Here is a 23,067-nt window from a genome sequence, read left to right as displayed (position 1 = left end):
AAGGTGCAATAGCAATAGCAGTGAGACTTATATACCGCTTCATAGGGCTTCCAGCCCTCTCTAAGCGGTTTACAGAGTCAGCATATCGCCCCCAACAACAATCTGGGTCCTCATTTTACCCACCTTGGAAGGATGGAAGGCTGAGTCAACCCTGAGCCGGTGAGATTTGAACAGCCGAACTGCAGTCTGCTGAAGTAGCCTGCAGTGCTGCACTCTAACCACTGCGCCACCTCGCAGGCAGGGCTCTCCCTCTTTGGGGGTGGGGGGTGCCAGCCGCCCAGAAGCTCCACAGCCGAAGGCCCAGCCCACCTGCCCCAAGCCAGGGGAAGGGGGAGGGTCTGCCCTTTAGGCCAAGGAGCAAGAGGGGTTTTCCAAGCGGGGGGAAACCTCGCCAATCCTCGCCAATCCGCTTGCCTCCAACGAGACTCCTTGGCTGGGCTCATCCTTTCCAAAAGAAAAGCAGGAAACCGACTGGCTGCTCTGGCTGGTGCTGGCGGGGAGGACCGGGGGGGGGGGGGGCAGGAGGAAGCCCTGGGACTGACTCCAAGTGTGGGAAACCACAGAACTGCTGGTTGTTTTGCCCAAGAACCCTCTGGGAGGAAGGCAGGGGGCTGTGGGGGCCAGAGGGGAAGCAGGGAGCCCCCCCACCATGTGTTGGCTTCCAAAAGCCTTGGAGGGTCAGGGCTGAACTGAAAGCTGCCCCAGGGGTCTCTTCCTGGGGTCTCTGGCCCGGCTTTGGAGGGGGCCCTTCTTGCCGAGGACCATGGACATCATCTCCCCAGGGACACCTAGCAAGGTGGGCCCAAGACAGCCTCTGCCCCCCCTTCCCATGGTACAAATGGGGCCAGAGTAGAGCTGGGGTCCCGATTCTTATCTGCTGACCCTCAGCCTCTTTTGGCACAGAGGCCCCCTGGGAAGGGCAGACCAGCAGCCCCCCCTCCCTCCACGCTGGGGCCCCTCCCTCTTCCAGACCAATGAAGGCTCAGGTGGGGCCTTGGAGGGGGGGCAGGATGGGTCTTTCCTCCCTTGCCCCCCACCTCCCCCTCTCTGCTCACCGCTTCCTGGGGCCAAGCTCTGGGTTCTCGATCTGCGCCCCACTGAGGTGGTCATGCCCAGCCTGCCACCAGCACCCCAGGCAGTGGAGGCCTTGGGCGGAGGCACCGCATGGTCATCAGCACAGCGGCCAGCTGGTTCAGCCCGGAGTGGGCGGGGGGATGGGAGCTGCACCCACACTCTTGGGGCCAGAGGAGCAGCGAGGGGCTGTGGGGTGGGAGGGGCTGGAATGCGGTGGAGAATCCGAGGGAGAGTCGGTTGGTGACAGTTGGAGGGAGAGGAGGCTCGGCCTGGGAGACGGAGGGAGACGATGCTGCCTGCAAGTGGGGGCCAGGCACACCGGGCCCTAAAGGCCCCCAAGGGAGGGGGCAAAGGCCTTTCTACCAGGGGCCCCTGGGTCACACAAGCCAGGGATTTCCACCTTGGTTCAGCCCACAAAGAAATCCGCTTCCATGGCTGTTGGGCGCTCCCACTTTCCAGCCCCATCCAGGGGCAGGACCGGCTCCTAGCAGGTGCCCCTTTCAGAAAGCAGAACGAGGGTCCCGAAAGGAATAGCCCACCTGGGGAGAGCCCTTACACACCGCTGCTTAGCCTTCTGCAGCAGCTAAATCCCAAAGAGGGATACTTGGCTCGTGTTTGTCTCAAGAGCCTGAGAAATCTGGGAGCAGCCAGGAATACCAGCAACGGATCCCTGGGCACACCGGGGCGGGGTGGGGTGGGGGAGCTGCTTTGCACCAGGGCTTATGTGGTCCCGAATCGCTTGTGACCTCTTCCTCTCTGCCGGCCTTAAAGGCTGCTCTGGACAAAGCAAGGCGTGACTCAAACAATGTGCCCCTTTCCTGGCTCCCTCCCAAGACGGTAGGAGAAGGAGCCGTGTCCCTGATGCGGAAGGAGCCGGTGGGAGGGGAGGGCTGGCTGCCGTCCGGGAAGCCCTCAAGAGGCTTTCCGGGCATTGGCCCGGGCACCCTTTGCATGCGGCTAACACTGAAATGGATCAGCCACTCTGTGGCGGTGCCCTTATTCCTCAAAAGCACTTGATTCACGGGTGGGGTCCTGTTTCCCGCAAGAGGGAGATGCCCCTCCCCCCAGAATCCAGTCCCCCCCCCCAGAACTGGGAGCAGTAGGAGTGGTTTCCCCGTTCTATTTTCAGTCCATCCCCTCACAGTCTGACAGGAAACTCTTGATGTACAAATGTACAAATCCAACTTTCTCGTTGTGCCTCCTGCATTTGGATGGAGGTTTGCAAAAACAAAGAAATAAAACCTCACCGCCACCCTCAAATGCTTTTGTGGGGTTGGGATTCTTGAGGCAAGACCTTCTGCTTGACCTGGTCAACGGATGTGGTGCCCACACCCAGCCCCAGGACTGCAGGACCAGCCAAGGAGGAGGAACTGCCAGCCCCCCCCTCTTCCCTGGCATTTGTAGGAGGCTGAGCTGGGGGCAAGGAATGGCTACCTGCAACGAAGGATTTACCTGCCCGTTTAAGCAACACCTGCCAATGCCAAGGGCTTCAGGTGACTGGCCACGCATGGCTTCTGGGGGGAGGGGGAGGCCTGAGGTTTTGGGGTCTGCAGGATGTGAGGGAGGCGAGGAGGGCGTCGCAGGAGCTCCGGCCCCCTGCCCCACTTGGAGAGCCCAGGAATGGGGCCACACCATGAGCTCCTGCTCCAGAAGCAGCTGAGGAGTCAGCAGTGGTGGTGGGAGCCTCCTTCCCACGAAAAGAAGGAAGGGAGGGGCAGAACAGGGAAAGCCCCCTCTTTTGGGTACCCCCATTGGGGAGGGGGAAGAGGGCTCCCCAGTTCCTGCTTGTAAAACCTAGCTGCAGAGGAGGCCAGGCTGACCCTGTCCATTCCCTCTGGGAAGCCTTCACACCAGCCCTGGAAGGACGTGGCATCTGGCCCCGAGGGGGCGTTCTGCTTCCCTGGACATTTGACCAGAACAGCAGCGGGGTGAGCTGGATCCCCTGGCAAACCTCTGGGTGACTTTGTGCAGAGGCAGAAGAAAGGAACTCGGGGTGACCACTCAGGGCTTGGCCTGGTGCAAGCACAGCCACAGCCCAGTGGGAGGAAGGGGGCTCTTGCAGGCGGTCAGGGTGAGCAAAGGTTGCCGTCCTCTGCCCACCCTTGCAGTGTGGAGCGAGCGAACCTGGGAACTGCAAGGGCATTGCCCTGCTTTCCACCTGCTCTGTGGGGCTTCCTCGTCGGATCTTGCCAACTCAAACTCTCCCAGGCCTTGCTGGCCTACAAGGGCAGGGGTGGGTTTCAACCGGTTCGCACCGGTCCCTGCGATCCGGTTGGTCGCCGAACCCGGAAGTAAGTAACTTCCGGGAACGGCGAAGCCCCCTCCCCCCCGCGCCTGCGCGCGGCCGCACACCCGCGCCCGCTCCTTACCCGGTTTTTACGAATTCTGCGCTTTCCACGCATGCGCAGAACGCATACAGCGCCTGCGCGATCCTCCAGGAGCAGCTGGGGCATCGCGCAGACGCTAGTACGCATGCGCGCGCCGCGTGCGTGCACGCACGCGCCGCGTGTGTGCGTGAGGACGCCGCGTGCATGCGCGAGGACGCCGCCGGCCTCGTTCCAACCGATCCGGTTGGAACGGGGCGAGAAACCCACCCCTGAAGGGGCTCATGATCTCCTTGGCCCGCCTTGGCTTTCACCTACGCACACGATGCCCAGGGGAAGGGCCCGACTCTGAGCTTCTGCAGAGCTTCTGGATGATGGGAGACAACGGAGGAATTTCACTGGAGGAGGGCCTGACGGAGCATCCTCCCACAGTCCTGATGGAGAGGGACTATGTTCAGAGAAAGAGAAATACTCTGCACACGCACCATACTCAATGGGTAGTCCTTAATGGCGCTACATCTACGTGGAGGGAAGAAAGCAGTGGGGTGCCAGAAGGTTCCCTCTTAGGCCCAGTAGCAATAGACTTATATCCTGCTTTGCAGTGCTTTGCAGCCCCTCTCTAAGTGGTTTATAGAGTCAGCCCATTGCCCCCCAACAATCTGGCTCCTCATTCGACCCACCTCAACTCATCGAATCTGCGGAGGATACTAAGCTGGCAGGAATAGCCAACACCCTAGATGCGAGGCTCAGGATCCAGAGGGATCTGGGCAGACTTGAACCCTGGGCCCTATCTAACAAAGCAGAGGGGATCCTCGGGGGGAGGGGGGGAGAAGCTCTCTTCACTCACCCTTTGAGGTCTTCCTGTCCACGGATGGCGCAAATAATGGCATCCCGCCAGCAGCCCCCACCAGCGCAGGATCAGCTCCTGGGTCAGAGAGGAAGGGAGGTTACTGGGGGAATCTTGTGGGTCCCCTTCTTGCGCCGGAAGAGGGAGGCAGACACCAGTCACCTGGCAGGTCTGATTATGCGGCTGCCCGGCTGCCGCCAGCTGGCCAGGCCTGTGTGGAGCAGGTGGCTGGCGCTGGGGCCACTTGAGAGCGCGGGGAGGGGCTACCTGGCTTGCCTACTCCAGGTGGGGAGAGGGGGAGAGTTTCCTTACCCGGGTGCCAGTCCAGGCCCACTTGCCAGCAGTAGGCGCAGGAGCTGTTTCTGGGCCAAGAGGGGAACATCCACCCCTCCAGCCCTCAGGCCCACGGCTGCTGCTCCTGCGACCCCCGTTCTTCCGAGCCCCCCTGCTGGGACACCCACCCACCTCGTCTCCTCCCAGCAGCCCTGGGGAAAAGGACCCGTCGGGGGTGTCCAAGAAAAGCCCCCCCCCAGTCTCTCTGGGATGGAGTGAGGGGCCCTTCCTGACCTCCAGCCTCACACCCCTGGCCTGGCACCACTGCCCCTCTGCCTCACCAGCGCCCTGCAATCATGAATCTCTTCATGAAAATGGGAGCACAGGCAGTGGCACATAGAAATGCACATGCCACTTATTTCTTTATTCAATTTTTATAGTCATTCATCTCAAAGCAGAGACCTAGGACCATGATAAACAGTTACAGCATATTCTATGGCAGTTGAGAAAGAAAATGTCACCTCTCTTTCCCCATCTCCTCCTCCTCCTCTCCTCTGGACAGCTGCCTTCCCACACATCTTTAAAGATTTGGGAGTGGAGGTCAGTGCAAACTGATAGGGAAAATCCACCTGGGACTATTAACAATGGGATCTCTCATCAGTATTTTAAAAGAAAATATTTCGCCTACAACTTTCTTAATTTTTTCCTTGAAAACATTTTGCTTCTTAATTTTTTTTATTTCTCAAAAATAAAAAATCTCAATAGATTTTAGACTCTGTTTGTTAGAAATCCATACCGTGTACGGGTTCTGGGAAGTCGGGGGGGGGGGAGGTGGAAGGGGGTTGTGGGAGAGGGTGGAGGGAGGGAGGGGTATATATTAGGCTAGACAAGAATTTGGTGGTAAACTAGAATTATTTTGATATACAAGAAATTGTACTTCGATGTCTTACTGATTGAGGAATGATGAAATGTTTGCCTTAAAAGAAATAAAACTTTTGAAATCAGAAAAAAAAAAGTCGTAACTGTGAAAACATTTTGCTTCTCAATCCAAGAAGCTTCTTAGTTTAGTTCCAGGGGAAAGAAAATCCAGATTTCTTTTGGAAAACCAGCTCTGGGACAAACATGACTTGGAGAGTTGAGAATCTCCAGAGACATTTCATCCACAAAAACAACTCCCCCCCCCCTTTGCCAATATGCTAAAGCAGTGTTTCTCAACCTTGGCAACTTGAAGATGTCCGGACTTCAACTCCCAGAATTCCCCAGCAGTGGTTAGGACAGTGTTTCTCAACCTTGGCAACTTGAAGATGTCTGGACTTCAACTCCCAGAATTCCCCAGCCAGCATTCGCTGGCTGGGGAATTCTGGGAGTTGAAGTCCAGACATCTTCAAGTAGCCAAGGTTGAGAAACACTGTGCTAAAGTGTCTTTTAAACCTTCCTAACCCACAGAAACCCACAGAGTCCTGGGGTTGAACGTGGTTCCTGAGCCCATCCAGCCCAACCCCTGGCCCAGAGGTTTCAGGGACAGCCGCTTCCCATAATGCACCACCATACTGTATCCTGTGCTCTGGAGACCACAGCATTGACGACACATCATGCGCCTCCACAATTCCCACTGAAAATCCCAGGCAGGTTTGTCTTTCTGGGGTTGCAAAATTTCCTTGGCCATTTGCCACACATGAGAAGCCTACAATTCCAAAGAGGGAGGAAGGGGCTGCATGAGGTCATGTCAGTGGTGGGTTTCAAATTTTTTTCGAACCTACTCTGTGGGTGTGGCCTCCTCTGTGGGAGTGGCTTGCCGGTCATGTGACCTGGTGGGAGTGGCTTGCCAGCCATGTGTTTTCTTTCTTTCTTTCTCTCTCTCTCTCTCTTTCCTTCCTTTTCTCTCTCTGTCCCTTTTTCCTTTTTTTCTTTCATCTCTCTCTCACTTTTTCTTTCTTTTTTTCTTTTTTTCTTTCTTCCTTTCTTTCTCTTTCTCGCTCTGTGTGAGTCTGTCTGTGAGTGTGTGTCTGTCAGTGGTGGGTTTCCAAATTTTTTGGAACCTCTTCTGTAGGTGTGGCCTGCTTTCTGGTGGAACCTCTTCTAACCAGTTCGGTAGATTTGACGAACCGGTTCTACCGAACTGGTGCAAACTGGTAGGAACCCACCTCTGGGTCATGTCCAGCCTCAGCCGATATTGACTGATTTCAAATGCTGTTAACAAACTTAAGGATTTCAAGCCCAAACAGAAAAAGAATAGAAAAATGGGATGAGGTCAGGCCACATCAGTTTGCTTTGACTCTGAATATCAACAGCAGGACGGAGAGCAAGGAATCTTCCTTAAAGACCCCCCCAATGGAGTCTCACGGCCACACCTGTCCATCTATCTGCCTGTCTATCCACATTCTTTATATTAAACTCACTTTAAGATGAAATGTAACTAATTTTACCTCCTTTAAAGCACCTTCATTCACAGTGTTTTACAAGAACGGGACATATGAGCTGGTTGTCCCCAAGGTCACATAAATAGTTAATTTCAATTTCATCACCTCCCTTCAACATCTTCTAGAAATACAAGTGAGCTTCAGAGTTTGAATGGATCCCTCCTGGACACACCCTCCCCCCCCCCAGGGCAAGAGGCAAGTCCAACTGTCCCAGCGGTCAGAGGCTGGACATGGCTTTAAGTTCTTTAAGCCCTTTTGTGATGAGCTGCTTACAACACCCCCAAACCCCTCCCCCACCCACGTAAGATCTATCAGGTATATTTACCTGTTACTGTCTAATGCAGGGAACTTTAAGACTTGTGGACTTCAACTCCCAGAATTCCCCATGCTGATCTAATGTAAAACAGCCTTCGGAGCAGAAGTGCCAGCCCTAAATCCATGACCCATCAGCCTGAAGTAAACACTTGATTTTATTCTCCATTCCCTCCCCCCCCCCCAAAAAAAAATCAATGCTAAAAATAAATTGTCAGGGATGAGCCTGAAACGATGGAAGATTGGATCCTCCTTTGACAAGGGACAGTGGTCATTCCAGAGGTGGGTTCCTACCAGTTCGCACCTATTCGGTAGAACCGGTTCGTCAGGTTAGAAGAGGTTCCACCAGTGGACCCGGAAAGCAGGCCACACCTACAGAAGAGGCTCCAAAATTTTTTGAAACCCACCACTGGCAAGGATCTTGTAACTTGATAGCTTTAAGACTTGCATGCTTCAATGCCAGAGTTTCTGAACAGCTACTTGGACCGACCTATGTACTAATTCATAATTTCATATCCGGACACATGGGCGGCAAGCCACTCCCATTCGGTCACATGGGCGGCAAGCCACTCCCACAAAGGAGGCCACACCCACAGAGTAGGTTCCAACAATTTTTGAAACCCACCACTGGGTCATTCCCATGAGAGATTCTGAGGAATGTTTCTGCTAGAAGCTTTAAGAACACTGTAAAAATTCTCACAAATCAATAGGAAAGAATAAAAAGAGCTTTTTAATAGTTAAATAGTTAGTTAAATAGTTAAATCCCTCTTGCTGGTGTTTAGCTTAAGAGCCGAGGTGGAGCAGTGGTTAGAGTGCAGTACTTCAGCTGACTGTTATCTGCAGTTCGGCGGTTCAAATCTCACCGGCTCAGGGTTGACTCAGCCTTCCATCCTTCCGAGGTGGGTGAAATGAGGACCCGGATTGTTGTTGGGGGCGATATGCTGACTCTCTGTAAACCGCTTAGAGAGGGCTGAAAGCCCTATGAAGCGGTATATAAGTCGAACTGCTATTGCTATTGCTATCTATCTATCTATCTATCTATCTATCTATCCATCTATCTATCTATCTATCTATCTATCTATCTATCATCTATCTATCTATCTATCTATCTATCTATCTATCTATCATCTATCTATCTATCTATCTATCTATCTATCATCTATCTATCTATCTATCTATCTATCTATCTATCTATCTATCTATCATCTATCTATCTATCTGGGTGAAATTAGGACCCAGACTGTGGGGGCGATATGCTGACTCTGTAAACCGCTTAGAGAGGGCTGAAAGCCCTATGAAGCGGTATATAAGCCTAACTGCTATTGCTAACTGCTATTAGCTTATCCCACATATGAAGACATTCTATATCGCTTATTTTGATCTTCTTTTTATTTTGCCCAAGAAGAAAATAAGTTTTATTTACCAGTTTCAGTCATTAGTACGGAATTTAAACAAAACAGACTCCGAGAATTTTAGCACAGGGCAAAAAGAAATGCCGAACTCAAGTCCAAAAGCAGCATCCCCTCCATGGGTCAAACTTTGTGGTGGGTGGGATTCCTCTCAGCCTCCCGATTCCAGGGAGGCTCCTAAACTCAGGCACTGAAATGAGACCAGGAATGGGGTTCCAGTCACTGTGATTGTTGAAAAGTGTGATGCACAACCTCTGACATCATCCCTTGGCAGGAGGAGGGGGGCTCATCCCAAAGGGCACTCAGAGGCTCTCCCTGGCCAAGCAGGTTACCAGGGCTTGGGAAACAGCCTGGCACCGTGATGAGTGACAGGTCCAAGTCCTGTGGCCAGGCCCATTCCAGACTGGCTTCTCCAGAGCTTCCAGAGCCAGCTGACTTTGGCCCCCGGGGATGCCACCAGCTGCAGGGACTGGCACATGTGGGCAGGACAGCAGCAGAAAACCCTCCTGCCATAGCTTTTGCCCCTGAAGCTGCACCGGCTGGAATGTCACCAGTGACAGCTGGGCACCGGGCAATGAGGCCCTTGGCCAGGAAGATTGTCCACCAGACCCTGGGCTCCCTGGCAGGAAAAGGAGGAAGTTGCGCCTGGTTGCCCTCTGCTTCCCCTTTTATCTTGGGGAGGCTTGGGGAGGGGGGGTCCCTGGCTCACTCCCTGGGCAAGCCTCGCAGCACAGTCCAATCCCTCGCGGTCCTGGGAGCAGCGGAGCCGAGGCGGAGGCGGCTCGCCCTGCGGTGCTGGCCGGCGGGTCTCCCTGGCTCTCCGGGCAGGCAAAGGGACCGAGGGACACGTGGGGCGCTTTCGCAACGCTGCCCAGCGCCGCGCCATAGATGGAAACCGCCGCGGCCTCGGGAAGGAGGAGCTGCGCGCTTAGCCAGGACGTGAAGCCGAGGCGGAGAGAGGCGGGGGGGGGGGTTGGGGGGGGGTCTCTCCCAACAACAGCAGGAATAGCAACAGGCAGCTGCGGGGGGCAATCAGCTGGGGACAGAATTAGCCTGTGGTCGGGGGGTGGGTGGGCGCTGCGTTCCTGGCTGCCAGGAGCCCCGGAGTTCTGGGAAGCCTTCGGGCCCCTTGTCTGAATTCCTGGAAAGCGTCCCGCCATCGGCGCTGCCAGGCAAAGGACGGAGGGGGGGTGGGGGGCACGGGAAAGCGGAGCCGCGCGGGCAGAGGGGCGGGGGGGGGTCGCCCAGAGGGGACCCCGGCTGTTGCGGCCGTTGGGCTGGGGGCTCCTCTGGAGCTGCGCGGCTCCCCAAGGCCGGATTCTCCCGGGGCGAGCGAGGGGGCGCTCAGCCGAGGCGCGCGGAGGCCCAGGGGTTCCGGCCCCGGGAGAGGCACCAAGATGCGCCACTGTCCGACGGCACTCCCGGACCGTGCCCGGCCGGTGCCCCCCAGCTATGAGAGCAAGGCACTGCCCGGGCTGGCCCCCAACCCGCGCCCCGCCCCGCTCCCGTCTACGAGCAGCCCTGGGGGGGGGGGGGAGAGAAGTGCCTCCTCCGGCCCCCGCCTGAGGAAAAGGCCCCGGGGGTCCCTGGAAGCTGCGCTCCGGACGCCCGCCGGACCCCCACCCCGCCCACGCGCATCACCCCCCCCAGACCCCAGGGCGGGCTTCCCGCGGGCGCCCTGTTGGCGAGGGCAGCGGGTCTTCCTGGGAAGCGTCTGGAGTCCCTCCTGGCCGTCCGAGCGCCGCGGGTCGGGGGAGGCTTACCGTCGGCGGCTCTGCCCCGTCCAGGCACCCCGCCTTCCCTTGTTCCGCTCCCTTCGGCTCCGGGCGCTGCTGCGGGACGGCGCGGGCAGAGCTGGGCCCGGCCTGTCGCCTCTCCTGGCCGCTGCTTCTCCGTGACCCGGGGTGGGGGCGCCCTCGGTTGCTTTCCCTGCTTCCTGTCGATAGGAAAGGGCTTTCGCTTCGCTTCCTTCGCCGCCGACTCCTAGCGCTGAGCGGGCGGCGGGGCCGGGCAGTCCGGACCGGAACGAAGGCCAGCAAGCGGGCAGGGCCGGGGCCGACGGAAGGCAGTGCGGGGGCGGCCTGCGTTGCTGCTGAAAGACCCTCAGCCCGCTCCCTGCCTCCCCCCCACCAAGAGACCCAGTTCTGAAAGTTTCTAGTTTAATTTTATTGATCTTGTATGCCGCCCACTCCCGAAGGACTCCGGGCGGCTTACAATAAAACAAGGGAAGGGGGGGTAATACACAAAACAACATATTAAAATACACAACAGTCACAATTTCCGAGGGGCTGGATATTTCACAAGCCCCCCCCCCCCCCCTGCTGGAGCAGCCAGGACTTGGTGGCTTTGCGGAAGGCCGGGAGGGTGGTGAGGGTCCGGATCTCCACGGGGAGCTCGTTCCAGAAGGCCGGAGCTGCAACAGAGAAGGCTCTCCCCCGGGGAGTCGCCAGCCGACATTGGCTGGCAAATGGAATCCGGAGGAGACCCAACCTGTGCGATCTAATTGGTCTGAGAGAGGTAATCGGCAGGAGGCGGTCTCTCAGGTACCCAGGTCCGATGCCATGTAGGGCTTTATAGGTAGCGACCAGCACCTTGAAGCGGGTCCGGAGACTAATGGGCAGCCAGTGCAGCTCGCGGAGGATAGGTGTGACGTGGGTGTACCTAGGTGCACCCACAATCGCTCGCGCGGCTGCGTTCTGGACCAGCTGAAGTCTTCGGACACTCTTCAAGGGGGGAGGACCTTCAAGGACCGGGGGAGAAACTGCCCACGGGAGATCAGGGTCTGCGTTGCCCGGATAAAGGGAGCCCCTCCCAGCCAGGGGTCCCACAGCAGGAACGGGGGGCAACTGCCTCAGCTGGGCTCCTCTGCCAGCTCCCAGGACCCACCAGAGGAATGCAGAGATGCTGTGGGGGGGGGCTTCTCACCCCCCTTTCATGGTCACCCGCCTGCAGCAAAGGAGGGGGGAGGGGGTGTCAGCAGCCAAGCAGGGGGGCCTGCAGGGGAGGGGCTCAAGGGGCGCACAAGGGGCTGGGGGGAGGGTTGATGAGACAGTGGGTGCAGTAGGGAGGATGCCCAGTGCCCGGCATTCTGCCCTCTGCCTTGGGTGAATTTGTGGCCAGTGACCCTGAAGACCTGTTGATTGGGCCAAAGGCTGCCCCAGCAGGTGGAAGCCACACCTGGAAAGGCTAGAGATGAGACCTCCCTTCCCCGATCCTTTCCCCTCCCACTCAGGCTGGTCCTCTGGGGATCACTGGCGCCCCATGCTGGCCAGCTGGCCACCCCACAACAAAGAGAATGCCAGGCTGCCCGTGGCGAGAGGCCTGGCTGAAGCCCCCTGGCCTGGGCTTCTCCCAGCAATGGCTGAATCCTATTCGGGCCTCAAGAGCCTCCAGGGCCCTGGGCCTCCCTCGCAGTGGGCTTGTCTGCACCCAACGGGGCCCTTGGTGGGGCTGGAGACCCTCAGGGGCTCCGTCTGGCCGATCATGTCTCAGGCAAGTGGTCAATAATGTGGGGGGGGGGGGGAGGGATGGAGCCACTGGCTTCCAGCCGCACAGAAATTAATGGATGCAGCACGACTCCTGTAGCTTCCAGCTGGGCAGCACACTTGGCGGGCGGGGGGGGGGGGAGGAATGGCCGCCCCCTCCTCTTCTTCAGCAGGGGAGAAGCCTTTCTGCTTCCCCAACCGGGATTCCAGCATTGCTTGGAGTTTGGGGCAAAATTAAAGCGAGTCCCCCACCCCCTCCCCTCTCCGGAACGGCCAGTTTGGTGGCAACACCAAAGAAAACCCCATTTTGGGGGCAATGGAGCCACTGGGGGAGATTTAGGCCTATTTCGGTTGCTTTGCTGGATTGGCCAGAGCCGAGAGGGATCCCCCAGAAGCCCCTCCCCCCACTCACTGGGGAGGGAAGATGGGGGGTCTCTGGAGCAATAGCCCCTCCCCAGAGACACTAGCAACAGGAATACCCCACCCCAGCTGCCACATGCAGGCTGCCTCTTTCGGCCTGTTTGTGGTCTGACAAAGTCCACAGGTGGGGAAGGATTTCTCTTAAGGACGCCACTTAGAAGCCCACCGCCCGGGTTTTCTCCCTCTGAGCAGAAGCAGAGAGCCCCTGCATGGCCAAGGCAGCCCCCTGTCCCCCTGGGACTTCATCCAGCACCCCCTCTGGCATCTCCTCTGTCTCTTGTGCAGGGGCTTGGGGTGTCCTGGGGAGGACCCCTCCCCTCGTTTGCAGAGCCAGCACTGCAGCCTCCGAGGTACCAAAGAGGCCGTGAAAGAGGCCTCGGGAAGCCTGGCACTGGCCAAGACCACCGTGGGAAGCGTCTCGTGCCCCAAAGGCAGCCTCCTTTGGGGGGGAATGCTATGAAATCCGCCTGCCGGGCACGGCCAGGGATGCCAACAGGCCCTGGGGATGGGGCGAGTTCAGGGAAGGATGAGGAGGGGGGGGAGGTTTTTCTGTTGTTTTCATTTTTGCATTTATTGCTCTTGCTGGGCTCTCAGCCCCCCCCCCCCCAGTTTGGTTTGGACTCCAGGGGTTTTGCAGACGTTTTAAATGAAGAAACAACCCTCCCTTGAGGCTTGACCCGCAGGGGCTCCGTTGCCCATAAAGCCCCAGACCGGCCAAGAGGTCATCTGGCCCACCCCCAGGCCTCTCTCCTGCTCCCACTGAAGGGTCCGGCTCAGCCCACCCCCAGGGCACAGGACGGAGCCTGGCTCTGGACCTTCGCCCCTCATTCCCAAGGCCCAAGCCCCCAGGACCCACATCGGACTCCAGCGCAGAGCAACCCTCCTGGCCGCCAGCACAAGGCCGGTGTCCAGGCAGGGCTCCAGCGTTGGCCGGGCACAAGGCCAGTGGTTATGCAGGAGGAAGGGAGCCTCCGGTGGGTAAGAGAGATGGCAGCCGTCTTCAGGGTTGGTGGGTTTGGGTGAGCTCAAGCGCCGCCCGTCTCCTCTGCAGCTGCTGTGCAAGAGGCTCTGGGGCAATGTCAGGTCCCACCGCGATGCCCACACCCCCCCAGCCGCAGGGGCCAGCCCAGGCAAAGGCCACAGGTGCGAATGCCGCTAACAGTCCTTTATTCAAGGCTACACTTCCTGCAACGGTGGCACATTCAAGGGGGGTTGAAACAGCACTTTTGTATCACACGTACCCACAACAGCTACGCAGCGCCTAGAAGCGTTCTGAGAAAGACCGAGAAGCTGTGGAAGGTCAAGAGGAAAAGGGAAGCCCCCTCCTCTCGCCCGCAACGGAGGACAGCAGAGCTCGCACCAGGCCACGCCCCGTCCTCCTGCCCCACGGCCACTGAGGCCAAGCAACTCTCGGAAGAGGACAAGGCGCCAATGGCCCTCCGGGGCTCCATCCGCCGGCCTCTCCAGGCGAGCGCCCTTCCCAGACCCTGAGACCCTCGTCAAGGCTCAGCTGGGCTCAGGAGCCCCTTCCCTGCCTGCCTGCGGCTTGCCCGAGTGGCGGGAATGTGGGGCCGGGTCTTCGGTTGGATGTCCCTCCCCCTGGAGGGCACGTTGCCCCCACTCCTTGTGCACAGCTGCTGAAGCAGGAAGGGGTCCTTGTCCCCGTTCCCCCTCCCAGGCCCGATCCATCCCAGAGACTCCCTTGGCAAGGAAGGTGTCACAGGGGCTCCCAAGCGCCTCCCGGGGCGCCCAGGGGAAACGGGGGCAGCTGCTGCCACTGCTGCTCCGTGTGCGTCTGGCCCAAGCAGTCCGAGCCGGAGACCGGGATCACCTCCCCTCTTCCGGGGAGCGGGACTCGGACTTGAGCTTGACAAACTCCTTGGCCACTTCGTCGTTGGTCCTTTGCGAGAGGATCCTCAGAATGGTCATCCCCGTGTCGTCCATGTGGATCCTCCGGCCCAGGGGGCACCCGCAGGCACAGCTGCCCTTCTCCACCACCTCCCGCAGCTGCAGCACGGCGATGCCCAGCACCCGGTCCTCACGGGCAAAGCAGTAGTCCTTCAGGCACACCTGCAGCTCGTAGGCGTCCGGCCCGTCCTCATTGCCCAGGACGCTACAGGGGAGGAAGCGGCGGAAGGTCAGCCGGGCGGCAGCAGGCGGTGGGGAGAGTCTGGGTCCTCCTGACCCTTGGGGGGGGGGCTGCCGTTTCCTTTAATATGACTGCAGGAGGAGAAGGAGCTGCTCTCGTCCAGGAGGGAAGGGAGCCCCCAGGAGACAGGAAAAAGGGAGTGGGGCAGGGAAGGAGGGGCCAGAGCAGAGCGCAGGTGGGGCAGAGACCGCCCCTCCCCAGGAAAGAGGCCGGGGGACTCACAAGTGGAAGGTCTCGTTGTACTTGGGGGCCCAGTTGTTGCTCTTGGACTTGGTGGTGAATTTCCGCTTCTTGTCGCTTTGGTGTGGTCCAATCATGGTGACCTCCACGAAGGGCCGGAACATGCCGCTGGTTTGCCACTTCAGGTCATTGGCAGCCACCACTGCCAGGACAAAGGGAGAGAGGGTGAGGCTTCCCCAATCCCGGCCAGGGCGCCCCTCCATGCCCTACATAACGGGGGCACCGCTGCCCCCCCCCCCACAGGAGCTCCCCCTCCTCCTGCCGCTGGCAGGTCCCCTCCTGCTTACCTTTCACGGTGACCTTGTGCTCCCCACTGCCTGGGTGCGTGTAGAGATCGACCTGGACGGAGACTTCGCCCACGGGGCCCTCCGCTTCGGAGCCTGAGAGGGCAGAGGCAAGAATTGGCATGGCTGCCATGGGGATGTGTGGGGGGCTGTGTGCACTCGGCTGCCCCTCCCGGGGGCTCCTTCCTGAAGTGGTGGTTGAGGATGAAGATGAGGAGGGGCTGCCCTTGCCTGAGGGAGGGGCGTGGGTCTCTGTGGAGGGTCTTGGCCCCCCCTCCCACAGGGCCTAGGCCCACTAGAGGCCATTCCTCATTTCTCTTGGCTTTGAAGACCCATGCTCCCCGGCCTCCTGCACCCTGAAGCCAGGCTGTCCATCAGGCCCCTGTGGGAGGGGAGCCCCTTAGAGGCAGGGAGGGGGGAGGCCCCTCCTACCTGTCTTGAACGGAGCCTCTTTGCCTGGGATGCTGCAGAAGGGGCCCTTGGGGCCCTAATCAGGAGGGGCCCCGGGACATTCCCTGCTCCGGATGGTTCTCAGCTGCAATGAGTGGAGCAGGGCTCGGACCCCTCCCCCAATCCCTCCACAGGACCCTCCGGCGGGGGCTGCCCCACTGCAGCCCAGCTCAGCCTCCCCCAGTCTCCGAAGACGCCTGGGGGTGCAGTCACTCCGGGAGTGTGGCCAACATGGAAGCTGTTCCCAGGGGTTCCACCACAAAACCGTGGTAGACTAAAGCGCGCTTGACGAAAGCGCGTACGTGACGTCATCACAGCGCGACGAAAACATCGCGCTGTGAGCGGTAAATTTAAAATTAAAGCGAAAACCTTACCCTAACCCCCCCAAACCTAACCCTAAACCTAACCCTAAGCCTAACCCTTAACCTAACGCTAAACCTAACCCTAACGCTTAATGTAACCCTAACCCTAACCCTAACCCTTAACCTAACCCTAACCCTAACCCTAACCCTAACCCTAACCCTTATGTGAATCGGCTTGCTTTAATTTAATTTTAATTTAATTTTAATTTATTTTTAATTTTTTTCGTTGCGCTGCTGATGTCAGGTACGTGCTTTAATCGGGCGCGCTTTAGTGGACCGCGGTTTTGACGGGTCACGGTTCCCAGGTGGGGGTGGGGGCCCCAGCGCGCCAATCTGCCCCCCCCCTCCGCACCTTGTGCCGTCTGTGTCTGGACGAAGGTCTTGATGAGGGTGTCGGTGGTCTGGGTGTAGAGCGAGAGGGCGTAGCGCAGCGACTGAAGCTCCGAGCTCTTGTCCAGGAAGGCCTTCTTTAGCCCATTCCCCCCGGCATGGAAGTATTGCTGGGGGGGGGGAGGAGAGAAAGAGGGTCTCGCCCGGAACAAAGGCCCCTCCGCAGGGCAGCCCCTTCTGAGTGGAAGGGGAGTCTCTCCCCACCCCCATTGCTGCCACGTAGGGGCCACCAAGGGGGATGCCCTCCCCATCTGTGTGAATCCACGCTTCCCTTGGCCATTGTGACTCCCCCCCCCCCCATTCAGTTCCCAGAACCCCGGGCAGACCCTTCCCCTCCTAGCCCCTCCCTCTTCTGCAGCCTTCAGACCAGGCAGGGATGATGATGATGATGACGGCCGTTATTCTTCTGAACGATTCCTTCAACTCCGGCCTTCTTAATGGGGCGACAGGGAGCCTCTTGCCTGTCTTTGGCCCCCACCTGCCCTAGCTCAAGGGCCCTCCATCCATCCCCCCCCACCGCTCCCCTCTCCTGTGCCCGTGGCTGGGCTTCTTCGGCTGCTGCAGCTGTGGGTGGGAGGTATGTGGGGGGCACGGAGGGAAGAGACTCACTTTAATGGTGTCCAGGGCCAGTTCCAGCACATCGCACTGCCTGGGGCTGAGGTTCCGCGCTTCCTCCCGGACCATGTGATCCTGGAAGGGAAACCCGCAGGGTGAGCAGGGATGGGGAGGGGGCTTCTCAGGGCCGAGGAAATGAAGCACAGGAGCCGGGAAGGTGGTGGGGGGAGAGGCTGGAGCAGCAGCAGACTTCAGCCACAGGGGGGCACAAGCAGCGGCTGGGAGGGGCCTTCCTCCAGACCCCCAGGCACACGAGGGAGGGGCCCCGGGGAAACTGAGGAAAGACCCCCTGCCCCTCATGGCTGGTGCTTCTCTCTTGGGGCCAGAGCCTGAGGGGGGTGCACCTTTCCCTAAGTGTCCTTGGACGATGCTTGGGCCTCCTCGGCTGACGGCCGGATCTCAACTCCTCCTGAGCTGGGGGAGGGGGTGGTGGTGGCCAAGCCCAGTGTCCGAAAGGGCCCCCCTGCTGTGCTGCTGCTTTCCCCTGCGCCTCTCCTGGGCTGAGCGGAAGCCTTCTGCCCAGGGAGGCCCAGCCCCACCACAAGGGCCCAGCCGTGCCAGCGATCATCCCACCCCCCAGCCCCCCAGGGCCATCACTCTGAGGAGGCCTGCGTGGATGGCTGCACTAAGCTCCCTCCAGGCTGCTTGGAGGAGCCCTTGGGAGGAAATGGGGCCAAAGAGCCCAAGGATCTGCATCTGAGGTTCCCTTCATTCCTAGCCTACTCCCCCCACCCCCAGTCCTTGCAGAAGGGCTTGGTCTACCAAGAACCCCCCCTCTCAATTTCCCCGGCCCCCCTTTTCCCTGTGAAGGCCAACCCCCATCCGGGCCCCTAAGGCAGGGGAGGGGGTTCCGGGCGCCTCCCTTGGGGCAGGGACGATGCTGGAGGCAAGACAGTACGAACAGCCATCTGGGGCCTGGATGGGGGGCTGGTGGGACGGACAGACTCTGCCAGACATGCAACACGAGGCTCTTGTGCAAGGCTGAAGACACGAGGGGCTGGGGGAGGGGAGGGGCTGGGGGCATGCATGGGGCAGCTGCTCCCCCACACCTAATACCTTCAGCTTGGATAAATGGCCCAGTTCTTTAGCGGCACTGAAAATCAGCTGGGTCCCCTGGGGAGGACGAGCAAGAGAAGGCGGAAGACAGAAGGAAGAAGATTAAAAACTCCCGAGAAATGCAGAGAAACTCTCTCCCGGCCCACCAGGAAACCTCGGCCCAACAGACACCCCCCCCCCCCGCCCCCCCGCCTGCCGGAACCAGGAATCGCTGCTTGGCCCAGGAGCTCCTGGGGAGGGGGCACCAAACTCTGGGAGTAGTTGTGTCCCCCCCCCAATCTCTCTGGGAGCCCCCCCCCCTCCTCCAGGCCCTGCCATCTCAGTCGCATCAGGCCCAGCGATTTGTAGGAAGCCGAAGGTTTCGTTGGTGGCTCAAAAGTGGAAGAAACAGAAGGAAGAACCAGAATTGGTAGCTTAGGAAACCCTCCGATTGGGAATAAAAGAGGCTTTGCAGGGGGCTTCCGGCTGGGACCCCCAGTTCAGCCTCAGACGGAGCTGCAGCCCCCCCCCCCCGAGGCCCCCACTCAAAAGGGCCCACGGACTGGACTTCCTGGGGGCGTGGCCTGTTGCCGAGGAGAGCTCCACCGAGCTCCTCAGAGATCTGGTCTGTATATCTAAATAAGATCATAGATAGCACCCCTTTTTGGCAAAAAAAGGGGCAGGGAGTAGCTCTGTAGGCGAGGGTCTATTCGTAAGCCACAGCCTTTTTCCTTTTTTTGGCTGTGGACAGAGATTAGATCCAGCCGGAGCAGAGCTTTTATCTCCAGCCAGTTCTTCTCAGCTGCCTTTTTTTTTTTGGCAGCCCCAGACAGGCTAGCCCCCCCCCAGGACAAAACAAAGTTTTTTTCAAGCTAGAATTGATATGGGCGGGTCCCACCCCTGTGAGATTTATGCTTTTATTACTATCTTAAATACCAGCACCATTTGTCTTAGAGACTTCTTTGTCTAAATGTTCAAAATGGTGATTTCTCTCCGTGGATGATTGATAGTGGATGTACTTAGACGGTTTTACCTTCCTGCAGACCGCTCCTTAACAAAATAAACTCTTCTTCTTTGGAAATAGAGGGGAGCAAAGCGCTGCTTACTTGTTTATTTATTATGGCACCCAGGTCAAAGAAGCGTCTTGCTACAAATGTGTCTAAAGAATTTAAAGAATTTTTACTGGAACCACAGCCTTTGTCTCCTATGCCCTCTACTGGAGAATTTCTAACACAGGAATATTTCTTTAAAATGTTTAATGCCTTTAAACAAGAAATTAATGATTTTGTATTGGAATTATATGATGATTTAAAGTCTAAAGTTAATCAAATGAAGGCGAATACGTTTGCAGCCGTGTCTGCCCTGTCAGATTACTCTGCTGAAATAGAGAACAAATTGGAAAGTTTGGAGAAGGCTAATTTTAATTTGACTACCAATATTCAAATTTTACAACAAAAAATTAGAGACAATGAAGAACAGCTCATGATGATAAATTTTAATAGGAAGGCATTTGCAATAAGAGTCAGAGGATTCCGTGAAAAGGAGCAAGAGAATTTGAAACAGACCTTTGCTGAAGCCTTCAGCTATGCGGTGGGAAGCCCGGGACTTAACTTTGATTGGCAGATTCAGAAAATCTATCGCCAGAACTCATTGATAGCGGAACAGCGACAGCTCCCGAGGGACATAATTATACATTTCTCTACAAAAGAATCTAGAAATGCGATTGTGCAAAAGTTTTATAATAACAGTCTCCGAGTTGATGGCCAGAACTTGATTGTCTTCAAAGAAATACCTTTCCAGATGTTAAAGGCAAGAAGGGACTACACCTTTTTAACTAAGGAGCTTAGGAGTCAACAGATTCGATACAGATGGGAGGCCCCTGCCGGCATCACGGTTACATTTGAGAATCAAAGATTTCGTCTTAACTCTGTTTCGGAGGCTCAAGATTTCTATTGCAGGATTCTGAAGGCGGGACTTCCTGACTCGCTTGGAAGAGAGGAGAGACAAGCGGAAGGAGAAGGCAAACGGCAGGCCATGTGGTTGCAAGATGGAGGGGGTAGCCCTTCCTCCCTCGGAGAAGCAGAAAAACGGAGATCGAGAATTTAGACATTTTAAAATACTCGCCAAAGTTGAGGACTGAATGGGGGTTTGAGACCTCTCTCCGGTAGAAAAAACGGACTAATTCTTATTAGAAGGGAAAGCTGGGTGAAACTACTTTGAGCTAGATTTTAAATTAACGTTAGCATAAATTTGATAGTGGTAAACATCAGACAAGCAAGGGATGAGGGTAAAATATATGTGGAATGATTTACGTTGTTTAAGGCTTATTAGAACAGAAAGCCGGTTGGGATTATCTTAAGATAAGTGTAAAAAGAATGCGGAATGATTTATGTTGTTTAAACTTTGTTAGAAGGGACTATTTTAAAACAGAAGGTTAACTGACTCTTGCTGAAAGTATTGTTTGAATATGTGGAATGATCCATGCTATTTAACTTTTATTAGAAGGGAAAGTTGGTTGAAATTGCTTTGAGTTAGATTTTAAACAAATGCTAGTATAAATTTGATAGTGGTAAATATTAGACAAGTAAGGGATGAGGGTAAAATGCATGTGGAATGAACTATGTTATTTAAATCCTATCAGAAGAGAAAGTCGGTTGGAATTATCTTAAGATAGAAATTGATTCCTGTGTAAAGTAATATTTGATCTACACTGCTTAATTTTACTAAGAAGGGGAAGCTTGGCTAGATTATTTTGAATTACTGTTTGAAAAGGAGGTTAAGAAAGATCACTTACGCTGTTTACATTTTACTAGAAGGGAAAGTTTGATTACTCTTCTGTAAAGTCATATTTGAATATGTGGCATGAACCACGTTGCTTAAATCTTATCGGAAGGGATCATGAGGTTTAGGAAGAGGAACGGGAGAGCCTACAGAAGGTCGGGGTAAATAGCAAAGAAGTAAGAGACGAGAATAAAATATAGATAGAATGATTTATACTATTTAAGCATAGATAAAGATGGGGGGCTGAGATCAACACAAAGAGTGGTTTCTTTTTCTTTTTTTCTTCTTTTTTCTTTTCTTCTTTTTTTTTCTCTCTTCTTTTTTTTCTGTTTTTCTTTCTTTTGACATATTACTTTTATTTTTTAATCCATATGTATACAAGATATTTTAGACAGAAGGTAGTGCCAGGTGTGGGCCCTGGGAAGTCGGGAGGATTGGGGATGGGGATTTGTGGGGGGGGTGGGGGGTGTTAAAATAGTCTTAATAAGAATAAGAATGTATTTATATACGGTGGTTTTTTTTTCTGTTATTTTTTTTTTCCCTTGGTTCATTTTATCAGATCAAACAACACTCGAATAAAGGCATACACCAAGGAGGGAGGTAGAGGGAAAGAAGAGGGAGGAGTAAGGAAGGAGTAAGGGGAATGTAAGGAGGGTGTCTGGGGAGTAAGGGGAGAAAGGTTTGTGGGGAAAGGGAAGTAGGAGGGGAGTGTTAGAGGGAGAAAGGAAAGTTGGAGGGGGTAGATGGGGTGTATGGAGGATGGAAGGGTTAGGTGGGGTTGTGAATGATGAGTTGTGTTTCCTTTTTATTCGTTCGTTTTATTCCCTTTTTCTTTTTTTCTTTTCTTATAGTAAATACCCTGTATATAAGTGATTGCAAATGGAATGTGAAAAATGAATAAAATATATTTTTGAATTCAAAAGGGCCCACGGTCGGCTGGTCCCGAGGCTCCTGCTCCCTCTGGTCCCACAGCCTCTTCCCCTCCCCCCCCCAGAGACCCAGAACCCAGCTTGCCCCGGACCGGGAGGAGGGGGAGGGAGGGGGCTCACCGTGTGATCCGTGAGGGGGGGCAGCACAATCAGCCTCTCCAGGGTGTCCATCACAACCCGCCAGAGATCCTTCAGCAGCCGCTTCAGCACCGTCTTCTCACAGACGTTGGCAAAGAGGGTCAGGCTGTGGGGAGAAAGGGGGGGGGCATCGGGGGGGGGAAGCTGTCACTCTCCAAAGCCTCAATCTGGCCTCGGCCATAAACATGGACTGGCCCTGATGCCTGCCTTGCGCTGAAGCTTCTGCCACCCAGAGAGGCCGTCAACGCTCAGCCTCTGCAAATGAGCCAAGAGGGCTTGGGGGGGGGGAGCAGGGGGTCCATGTGAGGGTCCAGCAGGCCCCCAGGTCTCCCTAGAGGAGGAAAGAGCTGGTGGGGGAGAGGAGAGCAGAACTAACGTCGCCTCAGAAGAACCCGAGAAGCTCCTGAGACCCCCCAACCCCTCGGCTGGAGCCTCCACGACACTTTCGCCCACGGACACATGCCAGTAGCACAGCCGTGCCCCCCCCCCCCGGAGCAGAGGTAGTGGGGCTGGGCAGAACCTCCCTCCTGGCCCCCCCACCACCTGCACTGCTTGCAGGGCCCCCTTCCATCCGCCCCCCCCCTCAGAGGAGGTGTGTGGAGGCCACGTGGGTTGCTCCTTCTTTCCTCCCCTGGGCGGGCACAGAAGCTGCCACGCAGGGAAGGGGGGGAGCCTGAGGAGCTACGAGAGCCCCCTGGACGACCCGCCTCCCGAGGGCCCCACCCGCTAGCCAAGTGGGCCTGGAGCCCCCGCTGAGGGGCCCCTGGGGAAGACGCGCTGGCCCACGCCCTTACTTTCCGTCCAGGAAGTCCATCAGAGGCCTCAGGACGTTGTCTGCGTCTTGGGCTGTAGTGTTGGGGCCGCTGTTCCCGGCCCCCTTGACCTGGCCCAGGATCTCCGACATCTGCTTCACACACTCCTCAATGCGCGGCTGGAAACTGAGCACAAGGGGCAAGGTCACCCCCAGGGCCTCTTCGGGCACGTCTCCCCAGGACAGAGGGGCCTCTCCACGTGGCCCTCCTCCGGGGGCTGGCTCTTCTGCCCCACCAGGGCTTGGCAGATCACAGGGCCAGAAGGGCCCCGAAGGGGAACCACCTTCGTCCCTGGACAGGCACGATCCCTGCAACCCA

General features: G+C 56.7%; 2 protein-coding genes across 7 annotated transcripts in view; both read right to left on the bottom strand.

Moving 5' to 3' along the window:
• The window catches only part of ATP8B2 (ATPase phospholipid transporting 8B2), a 71,379-nt gene extending 60,741 nt beyond the window's left edge, over window positions 1–10,638 (bottom strand). The window contains exons 1-2 of one of the 2 annotated variants that reach the window (XM_032214363.1): window positions 10,423–10,638; window positions 4,246–4,323 (exon numbers count right to left, since the gene is read on the bottom strand). In XM_032214363.1, coding sequence (XP_032070254.1) covers window positions 4,246–4,288 — 43 coding nt within the window. In that variant the 5' untranslated portion in view covers window positions 4,289–4,323; window positions 10,423–10,638. Of the gene's footprint in view, window positions 1–4,245; window positions 4,324–9,401; window positions 9,569–10,422 lie in introns of those variants that run through there. The other variant, XM_032214362.1, reaches the window with a different exon arrangement.
• Window positions 10,639–13,714: 3,076 nt separating this feature from the next.
• The window catches only part of LOC116505807 (protein unc-13 homolog B-like), a 158,164-nt gene continuing 148,811 nt past the window's right edge, over window positions 13,715–23,067 (bottom strand). For 4 of the 5 annotated variants that reach the window (XM_032213211.1, XM_032213213.1, XM_032213215.1 and 1 more), the window contains 8 exons: window positions 22,732–22,875; window positions 21,920–22,043; window positions 18,111–18,167; window positions 17,049–17,129; window positions 16,402–16,549; window positions 15,241–15,333; window positions 14,936–15,095; window positions 13,715–14,677 (listed from right to left, as the gene is read on the bottom strand). In XM_032213211.1, the coding sequence (XP_032069102.1) occupies window positions 14,392–14,677; window positions 14,936–15,095; window positions 15,241–15,333; window positions 16,402–16,549; window positions 17,049–17,129; window positions 18,111–18,167; window positions 21,920–22,043; window positions 22,732–22,875 (1,093 nt within the window). In that variant the 3' untranslated portion in view covers window positions 13,715–14,391. The remainder of the gene's footprint in view (window positions 14,678–14,935; window positions 15,096–15,240; window positions 15,334–16,401; window positions 16,550–17,048; window positions 17,130–18,110; window positions 18,168–21,919; window positions 22,044–22,731; window positions 22,876–23,067) is intronic. The other variant, XM_032213212.1, reaches the window with a different exon arrangement.

This window comes from Thamnophis elegans, chromosome 3 (genome assembly GCF_009769535.1).
Source record: "Thamnophis elegans isolate rThaEle1 chromosome 3, rThaEle1.pri, whole genome shotgun sequence".
In the NCBI taxonomy this organism is placed as follows: domain Eukaryota; kingdom Metazoa; phylum Chordata; class Lepidosauria; order Squamata; family Colubridae; genus Thamnophis; species Thamnophis elegans.
This window is presented reverse-complemented; position numbering and strand designations above follow the sequence as displayed.